At 43.3% G+C, this 13231-nt stretch overlaps 1 protein-coding gene across 1 annotated transcript; it reads left to right on the forward strand.

Annotated features, from left to right (window-relative positions):
* The first annotated feature begins 1711 nt into the window (after positions 1 to 1711).
* LOC107570970 (26S proteasome non-ATPase regulatory subunit 3-like) lies at positions 1712 to 12652 on the forward strand. The gene is made up of 12 exons (XM_016257254.1): positions 1712 to 2015; positions 4692 to 4882; positions 6715 to 6852; positions 7157 to 7293; positions 7373 to 7563; positions 9839 to 9942; positions 10016 to 10130; positions 10343 to 10462; positions 11566 to 11669; positions 11753 to 11908; positions 12136 to 12186; positions 12280 to 12652. Exons 1-12 carry the CDS (start codon positions 1880 to 1882, stop codon positions 12355 to 12357), a joined length of 1521 nt encoding a protein of 506 aa, XP_016112740.1. The 5' UTR covers positions 1712 to 1879; the 3' UTR covers positions 12358 to 12652.
* Positions 12653 to 13231: the final 579 nt, after the last annotated feature.

The raw sequence follows: 13231 nt of genomic DNA on the forward strand, positions 1-13231 counted from the left end.
GCGGCAGATTGCGGTCTGGGCTAGCTCTGCGGTTAACATCAGAGCAGTTGACACCTGGTGGACAATGTTACTGATCCTGCAGCTTTCTGTTACCACCGATGAACATGAGCACGAGTGCACTGGATCTTAAACCATCCTTTATTATCAAAAGATGAATCTAAGTGCGATGTCGTAAGCATAATTGAAAAATACTATAAGCATGGATTAATTACTACCCAACATGGACTGCACTGGGAGCCTATGAAATATAGAGTTAGGAGTTTAGCCATTAAACTGAGTTAAACAATCGCCCGAAATAAACGGGCCAAATACTAGCCATCATCCAAGAGTCTGAAGAAACAGATGTAACAGAAGAAGAAGCTCACTAGAGGGTTTAAATGTGCAGAAGAAAGTGGCTGGAGCTTGGTGAAAAACACAAGATGTTTCATTCTCTAGAGAGAAGACATGGTGAAAGATGATCGATTGACAAACTACGCTTAAATAACAATGCCACAGATCATTTACCCACAATCTCAAAACATATATCCTGAGTTTTATTAAACCTCAAAAGTGCTGAAATACAGAAAACGTAGAAAACTTGGATAATAATACCTTTGCTAACGCTGAATTACAGAAATGATCGGCACTATTGAGAATCTGCTGGTAATGAAGGCCTTACGAGTGAACTTTCCTCTTTTACTGCATCTGTAAAGAAGCGGGGGCAGTTAGTCCAGTCCCCAAGCCGAGTGAGGACACATTATTATAACTTTAACTTATATTTGCCAGCAGGCTCAAAGTAGTGCTGGATCAGTCTCAGTCTGGTTTCATGAAAGGGAGCGTCCTGCATATGCAATCATGTTGCTCTTATTCGTGATTTGACTGATCACAGCACCTTCTCAGGGTCCTAATACTATTTATTGATTTGAATAAAGCGTTCGATACAGTGGAACACAAACTGATGTTGGCAACATGAGTATCTTTCTTCAGAGAAGCGATGCAGCTCTACTTCTAGGGGCTTTACACAAGGTTTCCCGACCTCTCCTTGCCTGTTTTTGCTCGTCACACAGCTTCTTTGTCTCTAAATATGAGTGTTTTTCAAGGTATCAGCACTTCTGGGGATGAGTTAAACACTAGTCCGCTGGCTGATGACACAACACTCCTTCAAAATGCTGCAGCGGTCTCTTACTATTAGCAAACGAGAGAGTGCGACCCTTAAAGAAACTGATGCAATCCCTGTTAAAGAGCTCGTTACATATCTTGGTGTAAAACTCTGCAAAGATTGATCTAATCGCAGATTCTCTACAGCACAGAAAGACCGGTTGATTCTTGGTTACAGAGACATTTGTCCATTTACGGCCGTGTATTATTGTCTAAATCTGAAGGCTTGCGTGCACCTCCCAAAACCTTTACTAAAGAGTTGTATTGTTAGGAAAACCAGCCTCACGATGAACAGACAAATGCAACGCATGTGATCAGGGCGGTTTGAATGTTGTGGATTCTACGACTTTGAATAACACTTTTAAAATGAATTGGTTGAAACATTTTAATTAACGACGTATTTAACTAAGCAGTGTTTTCTTAGATGTAGCTTTGGTGTGAAGTAAACTGTCTTCCGGCGTGCTGCTGGGCTTGAGCAGAGCTGCACTGGTGTTTGGAGTAAGAAGCACAGCCCTCCGCCTGATACAGTAGCTGGTGGTCCGCCTCTGAGTGTTCATGAAGCGCTAGATGGCAGCACTCTCCTCGCGCGCCTCAGCGCCACACGGAAACCGCGCGAGGAAGAGCGCCAGCGTCCCACAATGCACTGCGGCCCGTCAGAATTGCCAGTCATCTTCGGCGTGAATTCAAGCGCTCCGGCCGCTCCTCACATACACGCGTGATTGTGGCGTTACTGAGCGACGACATGAAAGAAGCGACGGCAAAGCGACGCGAGAAGCCCCGCGCGGAGAAAGAGAAGAGCGGCGCGGACTCGCAGGATGTGGAGATGAAGGAGGAGGACCCGCGCGCACCGCGAGAACAGGACCAGCTGACGCTCGACGGTCTGGACACACTCACACACACACACACACACACACTCACACACTCACTCACTCACACTCACACACACACACACACACACACTCACACACTCACACACTCACACACTCACACACTCACACACTCACACACTCACACACTCACACACTCACACACTCAACACACTCTCTCACACACACACACACACTCACTCTCTCACACACACACAGACACACATCTCTTTATTATCATATATCTCAGTCACGACGTGGACAATAACGACCTCCTCTCTGTAATCTGCCGTGTATTACCCGAGCACTGCACAGAGCCAGAGGCAGAAATGGCCAGGTTCAGAGTTATTTATCTTGGCAGTGGACGGCAGGTCAGAAATGCTTGAAGGGGTCACCAGATTTTCCACAAGCTGATATGATTCTTTAGGGTCTTAATGAAAAGTTTATAACATACTTTGGTTAAAGGTTCTCAATGGTAGTGAAAAACAACACCCTTTTCACCCTGTCAAAAACAGCTCTGTTCACAGCGAGCCGTTTCGGTGCATGTCCCTTTAAATGCTAATGAGCTCTGCTGACCCCGCCCCTCTCCTCCGTGGGGTGCCGAGCTGCTCTCATGAGACTCTGCTTCAGCTCACTCAGGCGGAGCTGTGCTGAAACAGTAGCTGTGTCTCATTTAGAAGACTGCACTCTCCGGAGGTCGAATCCTCTGTAGGATGCATATAGGAAGTGTCCTCAACCTAGAATTAAACGAGACGGCCTTCGTAGGACAGGCGGAAAAGGAAACAGGAAGTATCACGTTGCTATGCCAACACATTTAGAGCATCGATGCGCTCACACACTACTTAAATGAAGGAAAATTATTTCTAAATTTAGAAAGTAATTAAAAAAAAAAAAAGCTTTTATTTTGTTGAATGTTTGAGGAGCTGCAGCGTACGTACAGCAGGCATCTGTTAGAGAAAAAAAGGAGGAGAATATTAAAAACAAAGTTTATCTGTTTTTACCGAGGCGAATTAAGGTAAGTTGTAAACACCACATCTGCGCTTGTGTGTACGTTACATCTGCCGGCGTCCGCATTTTTCAAATTAACACCGGTTGTTTACGGCGACGCAAAGAATTGTGGGTTATCTGTAGCAGCGAAGGATACACCTCATGCATCCTCCGAATTCCTGTGAAAGAAGGTCGCATTCGAAGGTCGCATTCGGAGTGTCCTACTTGCTTTTCTGAAACGAGACAGCCTCGATGACCTATGCAGCCTTCGAATGCGACCTCCGGAGGACACAGCCTTCTAAATGAGACACAGCTAACGAACTGAACCTGTCGTGGGCGGGGCCTGGGCTGTGGGACGTCACACAGCCACGCATCTGAGGACGCCTCATTATTTTGGGGGATTCTAAAACAAAGCACTGGCTGGGGTTTATCATTATAGGGTGGCTATGTACACGCACAGCACGTGAAAGTGAATTTAGCATCTGATGACCCCTTTAACATGAGTTCGCTTGCACGTCTTACAGACTCCCGATGGCTCGGAGAAGCACGTTTGTTCTGCACGGCGCGGTTGGGTGCCAGCATCGACGGCAGTACGTTAGGCAGATGCTGACAGCTGTTTTGGACAATCTAACTGATAGAATATTAATCAGCTGATAACTATTCGTGTAGACGGAAGCTTTAAAGCTAATAGCGAAACTTATAATTATAACAATTAAAATGGTTTGTAATTATATGAAAATCATTCAAAGTAGCTATGCTTCAACACACTGATGATTTTTAGCTTAACATTTATTTTTCAGATGGCACTGAATATTGCATTATATATCCATGTGCCCTCATATGAACTGAGCATGAGACGAAACTTGATGAGACTTTATTATTTATTATTTTAAACGGCATGTAAGTGAATTAAAATAAAACTCTGACAGATGATTTAAAATGCTCTCTAGTATTTAGAGAGGAAGAACATGTGCTGGCTGGTCCTACAGCTTTAGCTCTAGATCAGTGGTTTTGCCAGTCAAAACAGTGAGCCCTTCTAACACAACTGCGCAGTCTTCACTGTACGGATTCAATATGATTCTAATTACAGCTACAGATTGATTTAGTCAAGAGCGGCAGGTTATTTTCTCTGTCTTATTAACATTAATGACAGATGGCAGCAGGTATGTTAGGCTGCTGTCACTTTAAGACCTAATGCACAGGTCTCATATACTGATATTAAACGATGAGCACCAACATTACGAATTCATTACGAACTTCCGAATGAATGCTCTTCTGTTCCGGTCTCCATAGGAACCCATTCAAATATGTAGCTAACGCCGGCAGCTTCGTGTCATCTACACACTCATTAAACAAGTAACGGTCATTGCGACACTGTAAAGTGATGGCGCTGTGGAGCCATGTGGTTTTTTTTTACATTTTAATAGGTTTAACATTAGATTATCAGCTGTTTTCCTTGAATGCTCAGTCACTAAGTCAGCCATTGTTATTATTGTAAGTCACAGTGTTAAAAATGATGATAAAGAACAGCTCAAACGGGAGTGTTAACTGGAAAGGAGTGAAACACACATTCACTCCTGTTATGTGTTTTTCCTCTGAATGCGAGAGGTTCGCTGTCCAGTCGAGCACTAATGGCTTCCTGATGAACTCCGAGGCGTGTGGAGAGCTCTGTGGGTGACTGAATGTGTCTGTCTGCTGCAGATATCAAGGAGCACGTGAAGCAGATCGAGAAGGCCGTGCAGGGGAAGGAGCCGCGCTTCGTCCTCCGTGCCCTGCGGGCTTTGCCCTCCACCAGCCGCCGTCTCAATCCCAATGTGCTGCAGAAAGCCGTGTCCGGGTTCTTCACGTGCAACGCTGCCAGCAAAGAGTTCCTGCTCCGCTTCCTGGACGAGGTACCAGACCCCTCAGCTTTCTGTTCCTCGGCGTACTTGTTGGGCTGTACACACAAATCAAATAGAGTGCTATGGACTGTGAATATTAAAGCACACATGGACTGATATGCGGGGCTCCAGACTGTGACCTGCCGGTGCGACTGAGTTTTGTTAGAGGTGCTGCCACTATCTATTTGACTAACTGAGAAACACTGCCATTTCTGTTGCGTAATAGAAACCACAAATAAGCCCAAAAAAGTGCAGCGTGATCTTCGCGCAAATGCAACCGTTGTTAAACAGCGCGGTGAGAAGTAGGGATGTAATGATATTATCAATATCGTGATATCAAAACCGTCTCGCTATTATCGTGGCCACATGACGATATGAAACGATAGGTCTTCCAGGCAAAAAGTGTAGTTTTTAAAATACTTCTAACGTAAAAGGTCTTAAGTTGTGTTTTGGGGCATTATGCTCTGGCACAGTATCTGTCAAACGAACTGAAACCGAAAGCACAGTATGGCTTCATCAAGTCTGTTTTCGCTGCGTGTTTTAAAGTGAAGAGCACACTTCGTTCAGACGATCAGAACGGCTCGTTCACACTGAATGAATGCGTTTATGCGTGAACTCGTTTATTTCATGTGCTGTGAGTTTAGCGTGCGTTTTGGGAACACAACGGCCACCAGTTAGGCTTTATTTTCGCGGCAGATGATTACAGCGTTTCACTAGATTTGTAGTGAGACGCGTTTTTGTTTTTGTAAGCCTGTTTTCACTGAAGCTGGAGTTTTCCTTAAAAATAAAAGCTCTACTGCCGTTTCCGTCAAAATAAAAGCTTACAAGTGCAGTATGAATCGCTGACAGCTAGCGGCTTAAACGCAGTCCAAATTCAAAATATCTCTTTCGAGTGTAGAAATTAGGAAAGAAGTATTGTAATTTCCCTACTGTAGTGTAAAGCAAAAATAATATACCTATGAAATATTCATTTTCATTTATTTTACAGTGCAATTGTTGTACAATATATGGCTATTACTGTCATTGTTGTTATTATTATTATTAATAAATTCTAATTAGTTTGGCTTCCCAAAACCCCAGTGTGAATGTAATTTAGACTGAGACAGTATATCACAAATAAAAAGATTTTCTGACCTAAGCTTTCTTAGTTAAGAACATGGGTTGCTGCTCTTAATTTTGAACTCTCAAAGTGCATTAGATAGAATAATTTAACTTTAAAATGTACGAAATAAAACATTTTCCCCCCAATTCTTTATTTATTTATTTAAATATTGCAATCTTATTGTATCGTGTGATTTTGATATGGTTACATCCCTAGTGAGAAGCGCTGGATTCGGCGCAGTGAGGAGCCGTGTGTGGTTTTACCTGTGCTTATCATGATCTACAGATGTATGATACTATTGAAGACCAATGGGTAATTTTAATAAGAGCAGTCCTAACTCGGTTGGTCAGTCAGAATATTTACATTTTACCCTATAAAACTCGGTTTGTTACCATTGTTTCCAGAAATGTTACCGTTTCTGTTAATGGAAATAAATTTGCATGGGTATCCCAGCTCAAGCTGCTGCTACTGTTAAATGTGCAATTCCAAAAGACAAACCTTCTAATATTATTAATTAATATCAGCAATAGTCGTTAATTATTTCAGTGCTGCTAAATCAGGTGCTGGTGCTGCTATCTGTAGAGGCTTCAGAGGTTAGTCTGGAGCTCGAGCTGTCTTCAGAACACTTAATGTTGAGCCCTGAGCTTAATTGCAGGTCATGCGTTTCCTCTACATGTAGCAGCCCTAAACTGAAAGGCCTGTGGCTGAGTGCATGACTGTAACCGGTGTCTCTGTGCTTCAGCCGGTGGAGAAGGAAGGGGACGTGGCGTTCAGGCCTCGCACAGGGAAAGCTGCAGCGACGCCGCTCATCCCAGAGGTGGAGGCCTATCTGCAGCTGCTGATGGTGGTCTACCTCACCAACAAGACACGCTACGCCGAGGTCAGCAAACTCAGACTAACACTCATCCGCTGAAATGTGAATGACAATGCAGAGGTCTTTATTAGTTATTCTGATCCATGCATGTGTACATAAAAGGAATAGGAAATATTAATCAAATAAAATCTAATTCATTTCACTGTAGTCCAGCACATGAAGGCACAGTTGGGTCACGGTTTCTTATACAGATGATAACAGTTACATTTGGTGTGTGTGTGTTTTAATCTGATTAATCGGAGAAACACTCGACAGATGAGATGATTATCCAGACAATGCTTTTCCTCAGTGAATCCTCTGTCCTGCACAGGCCCAGAAAGTGTCTGATGATCTGCTCCAGAAGATCGGCTCTCAGAACCGCCGGGCTCTGGACTTAGTGGCTGCCAAGTGTTATTACTACCATTCACGCGTGTACGAGTTCCTGAACCAGCTGGATGTGGTCCGCAGGTGAGCCTGTTCTCCACATGCCCTTTGACCTTAGGTTCAGCTGAGCTGCTGTGGTCACTCTTCTCTCTCATGAGCACAGCTTCCTGCACACGCGCTTGAGGACGGCTACGCTACGCCATGACGCTGACGGCCAGGCCACGCTACTCAACCTGCTGCTGCGCAACTACCTGCAGTACAATCTGTATGACCAGGCGGAGAAACTGGTGTCCAAGTCTGTGTTCCCCGAGCTGGCCAACAACAACGAGTGGGCGCGCTATCTCTACTACACCGGTGAGTGAAGGTTTCTCCTCCGTTATGCAGAGAACGGGATGAGAGGGAGAGACCGAGTCGCAGAATCAGCCGGTGTGGTGTTTAATGCTACTGAGCTGTTTGTCGTAAGTCAACAGTTCCGTGACATCTGGCTCAAATGAACTGGCATGTGTTTCAGGGCCCCAGACTGAGAACAAATTCTGACTACACTTTGTGAGCGCCCGCGTTGTTCAACTCGTAAGCGCTGCTATTTCTGTTGCATATGAGAAACATCAAACGCAAGCGAAACAAACGCGTGAAAATCCTGCTAATCGTTTGAGTTGCGCAGCGCGGACTGCGACACAAACAAACTTGTCCGAGCTCAGAACAGCTTTACTCGGGAGCCAGAGTTGATTTCACCACACTCTTACAGCACAGCGCTGCGAGATCCAGCGAGAAGTATTTGAACTCACTGCAGAATGAATGAAGGTTGCTGCAAGATCTTGTGAGAATCATTCAAATTCGGCCCAGAATTTTGTGTCATAAACGGCGCTGATGTACGTCAGGAAACCAGAAGCGGTAACGCTAACTGTAACCATGGTGTTGTGGCAGGAAGAGTCGAATGTGATCAATTCATTTCAGGGCTTGTGAGGGAAATTCAAGCACTTTTCAATGACTTTCAAGCATTTCACACAACTATTTCTAGTGCTTTAAAGCTCTAAAATGATGAATGTTGTTTTTTATAGGATGACCAAAATATACTTTGTGCTAAACAAACAGTTATGTAAAATCAAAAAATACATCAAATCACCATTATAACCAGTAGATGGCAGCAGAGGAGCACTTATTGGCTTATTATTCATTCATTTCTATGAATTATAAAATCACTATTATAAAAGAAATCAGATTGTCAGAGTTGTACACTGTGTGTGTGTGTGTGTGTGTGTGTGTGTGTGTGTGTGTGTGTGTGTGGAGTAAGAAAAACAAACCTTCAATTTGTGACTAAATCACATAATCGCTGAAGTTGTTGGTCAGTTTCATATAGAATAATAATAGTCAATTTAATAAAGAATAGAATGCATACATTTATCTATATCAAATATTACGTTACTAGATTTTAATATTATTATTTTTCGATTTTGCATGTTACTGTTGTTAATAAACAGTAGTATGCTTTAGTTTAGTATGCTTCCCAACTCAAGCTTAGAGCTTTACTGTCAAATCTGTATAAACAAGAAATGAACATGTAGTATTATTATTATTAACTGCAATTATTTATTCAAAACAGAAGTAATTTTGATTGAATTATCTTTGTTTTTATACCCCACACAGCACCCTGGCAGAATCAGTGGCGCTGGTGCCTCTGCTCTCAGATGTTCAGGCCCATTCACACCAAGCACGATCACTATAAAGATATAGTTCTAATTATCCTTGTCAATATTACCGAATAGCAGAGTCCACACCACAACTATAACGATAAAAGCACAGAGAAACGATATCGTTGGAATCACTTTCAGAACAATTGTTCTCCAGCTGATGAACGATAGAAACATTGACAGCCAATCAGAATCCATCCTGCTGTAACGAGCTGGAGCATTTAAAGCGGCAGACGTGCGTGCGCTTAGAATAAACAGACGATATCGTTCGCTAATATCGTTATCTTTATAGTTATCGTTCTTGGTGTGAACGGGGCTTTAGTCTGGAGCCCTGGCTTTGTTTTCTACTGAAGCTTTAGCACTTCATCCAAAGTAATCGTTAGAGGAGTATTCTGAATTCAAGTTTAGCTCAACCAACAACACAATCCCTCCTTATCTTTTACAATTATTATAGTTATGATTATGTATTGGTAGTATTATATCATAGGGTTACAGTGAGGCCATTATTAACCTGTGCTGCGGGATCCAGCAAGAAAGTGCTTGAATTCGGCAGGAATGTCAAATATATAGGAATAATAAATGTTGTCATATTAATTTCGTCATGTGTATTGTATGACTCCGTGTCCTGACTACGCAGTTTTTGAAACCGCTTCTGTTTCTGTGACGTCGCTCGCCTCCTGAATGTGTTTTTGTATCATATTAAAGTGTTTTCATCTGATTGAGTTTCACATCACGTGGTCTGGACAGGCAAATTGCAGGAGTGATATCATAGATATCATAATATCATTAGTAACTTTTGTCATGAAGCTATGGCTTTTTTGCATGTTTAGACTACATGTGCTAGTGCTACAGTTTTGTGAATAATAGTACATTTAACACTTAACAATCTGTATCCCAACTCCTACTATATGTAATTTTGTGTGTGCCCTGCACATTTTCAGGGCGGATCAAGGCCATCCAGCTGGAGTATTCAGAGGCGAGGAGGACTCTAACGAACGCGCTGCGTAAAGCGCCTCAGCACACGGCCGTGGGCTTCAAGCAGACGGTGAGTGTGTGTCTGTGTGTGTGTGCCTGGCTTCTGTCGCTGCTGCAGTGAGTGACGGCTGTGTCTCCGTCAGGTGCATAAGCTGCTGATCGTGGTGGAGCTGCTGCTGGGGGAGATTCCTGACCGCCTGCAGTTCCGCCAGCCGTCTCTCAAGAGGTCCCTCATGCCCTACTTCCTGCTCACACAGGGTAACTCCATGTGCCACTCTCCATGCAAGAAAACCATTTTACGTTTCTCTGAAAAGTAGTTATATTTACAGTTCTGAACTTCCTGTCAACCTTGCTTCTTCTGAACTCAGTGTAGTGTGTTAATGCAGATCATGAGAGGAGTGAAACGTCACGCTCTTAACTCCTTCCCACGAACGGTGTTTCACTGTAACTGCTGTTTCTGCCCTGTCTAGCGGTGAGAGCTGGAAATCTGGCCAAGTTTAACCAGGCGCTGGATCAGTTTGGAGAGAAGTTTCAGGCCGACGGCACCTACACGCTGATCATCCGTCTGAGGCACAACGTCATCAAGACCGGTGAGTGCTGCTCGTCTGAGACACACCGTCGTCCCTCTAGAATGGCATTTTACTGACAGACAGCACATCGAGTCTTCCTGCAGTAGTACAGACTGCGTTGTTTTTCCCCCATTGATGTGAATGCTGGAGGCCGGAAACAAACTCAAGCCAAGTACTTTTCCCATTCTGCTGCATTCTGAAGTTTGGCTTTCGTAGTTTTAGAAAGTTTGGTATAAGACGTGCGGCCAGCAGAAGATCACGGTGTGAACTCATGGCTGAATGAAAACAACACAAACTTGAAACTTTGGATAAATTATGGTTAGTCGTATGTTGAATTTGTTGACCTTTTTTAAAAAAAAACATGCTGAGGAGTATCTGTCTTATCATGGGCGAAAACGTTTGCGTGTTTAAAGTCTAGTGCATGTGACGGTTAAAATATCTTACTGGGAGTATAGTCCAAATAAATGGATAAATCTGACTCTTACCTTAAAAAAGTACATAGTCTAATCTGTCTTAAGGATAATAACTGTATTCTGTTGCAATACTCAGCACTGGCTTGGTTTGCCCTCACAAAATCCCAAGAGATGACGAGTCTCAACTCCACACTCTAAATATTTCAGAATATTTTAATTTAGCTCTATAACACACAGGTGTGAACTCTGCAGATGTGACATCGGTGTTATCAGGCCAAATTAAGCATTGTTATTAGTTTCTGGTCTTTTTCTTTATCGGTCCCAGACCCCCATCCTCACTGATCATCTCAGTCTGGATCCCTGATGTTGAAAATAATTTTTAGTAGTAATAAAGAAAAAAATTGATATATCGTGCATCCCTAATAAATAGAGGTTCAAACTGGATCATAACTGTACTGTAAAGCTGCAAAGCTGCTTTGACGCCGTCTGCATTGTAAAAAGTGCTATATAAAAAAGAACATGCGAATAGATTATAGAATCAGTTTGGAATATGAATGGCTTAATTTCACTCGCAAGCTCTTCAGTGCATATGAATGAAATCTCTGCAAGCTTTATATCCACAGCAGGAATAGCGGTGATCTCCTGCGGGATGTTTCTGTTGCTGTAGGGGTGTTTCTGTGTGTTCAGGCAGATGTGTGTGGTGTGTTTCAGGGGTGAGGATGATCAGCCTGTCGTACTCGCGCATCTCTCTGGCTGACATCGCGCAGAAGCTGCAGCTGGACAGTCCTGAAGACGCAGAGTTCATCGTGGCCAAGGTGAGGCTCGTGCACACATTCACACGTGCGGTCGTGTTCACCAGTGACTGAGCTGAAGCATGTGACCGTCTCTGTCTGTCCAGGCCATCCGTGACGGTGTGATTGAGGCCAGTATAAACCACGAGAAGGGTTACGTCCAGTCTAAAGAGACCATGGACATTTACAGCACTCGAGAGCCTCAGCTGGCCTTCCACCAGCGCATCTCCTTCTGTCTGGATATCCACAACATGTCCGTCAAGGTAGGATTTCTGGGATTCAACAAACATGTGCTTTGTTACCTGAGCCTGGACTACTTCAAGTAGTAAAGCATACAGAAGATTGACATGGCAATGAATTACACCATAAATGCATTTAATTAAAGTCTGCTGTTTCACAGTCAGCACGTATGGGTTTAAAGCAAGGAAAAGAGTACTTTTAGATGAGGCATAGGGAGCGATGTAAGTGCTGTTCACCTGTTTCTGTGCAGGCCATGAGATTTCCACCAAAGGCGTACAACAAGGACCTGGAGTCTGTTGAGGTAAGAGTGACACACACACACACACACACACACGCGCTGTCTGACGCTGCAGAGCGTCTGCTGGAGCTCATCACTGTCTGTGTGTGTTCACAGGAGAGACGAGAGCGAGAGCAGCAGGATCTGGAGTTTGCTAAAGAGATGGCAGAAGATGATGACGATAGTTTCCCATAAGTCTGCAGTCTCGCAGCCTGCCTTGTTTGAATTTGGCTTGTCTGTTCCTCCTTTAGCTTTGCTCTTATTATAATCCATGAACATACTGTGTGATATAACATTATAAAGAACATCAGAAGTTCTCCAGCTGTGTTGTTTTTCATTAATGCATGCATCAGTTTTATACATTCATAGCAACGATGCGGTTTGCTGCATATACAACACAATAGCGTCTTGTTAGAAAGTTCTTAGTTTAATTGAAATCGTTGTCTTGCTTTACCAAATGATCAAAATTCATAATGTAACGTGAGAATAGTTTGGAATTGAGTATCTGGATATAAAGTGTCAGGTTGTTAACAGACAGTACAGTGTGGAATGCTTGTCTGTGTTACTCATTTACATTGAATCCTGTTTTCTTCTATTAAAAATGAAAGGCCTTGAGGGCGACAGAAGCGTGGAACAGATGAATGTTAAGAGCTGCATCGGGTCTTCCTGTCTGGAAATGCATCTGCTCCACTCGTTCTGAACAGCAGGCTTCCTGAGATGGAAGATGAATCTATTGGTTGGGGTTTTGGGTTTTGTTTGTTTTCAGGATCTTAAAGGTGCAGTTTGTAATACTGATAGCTAGTGGCAGAAATGTGTACTGCGCTACAGAGCCGGCTCTGCTGCGGTCCAAACTCGAAAAGGTAGCTAAATAAACCAGCAGACAATGCATTTACAGAACGGAATATTATTATACACAGCAGCAAGTACATCTAAAACAACAACTCTTCATCTGTAACGAGCTACTTGAGGCACACGGGCTGCTTCACTGCGTTATGTGACAAAGTGGTGTTCTTTAGAAGAAGTGTTGATTTTAAATAAAGACATGGAACTCTTTCCTGTTAGAACTTGC

Source organism: Sinocyclocheilus grahami, unplaced genomic scaffold (genome assembly GCF_001515645.1).
Source record: "Sinocyclocheilus grahami isolate Dianchi unplaced genomic scaffold, SAMN03320097.WGS_v1.1 scaffold1526.1, whole genome shotgun sequence".
Classification (NCBI taxonomy): domain Eukaryota; kingdom Metazoa; phylum Chordata; class Actinopteri; order Cypriniformes; family Cyprinidae; genus Sinocyclocheilus; species Sinocyclocheilus grahami.

What these genes read in the sequence shown, in the direction of transcription:
- LOC107570970 (XM_016257254.1), top strand. Translation starts at nt 1,880, where the DNA reads ATGAAAGAAGCGACGGCAAAGCGACGCGAGAAGCCCCGCGCGGAGAAA. An exon ending in TGCTCCGCTTCCTGGACGAG is followed by an intron (nt 4,883 to 6,714) that starts GTACCAGACCCC and finishes TCTGTGCTTCAG; the next exon opens with CCGGTGGAGAAGGAAGGGGA. An exon ending in CAGCTGGATGTGGTCCGCAG is followed by an intron (nt 7,294 to 7,372) that starts GTGAGCCTGTTC and finishes TCATGAGCACAG; the next exon opens with CTTCCTGCACACGCGCTTGA.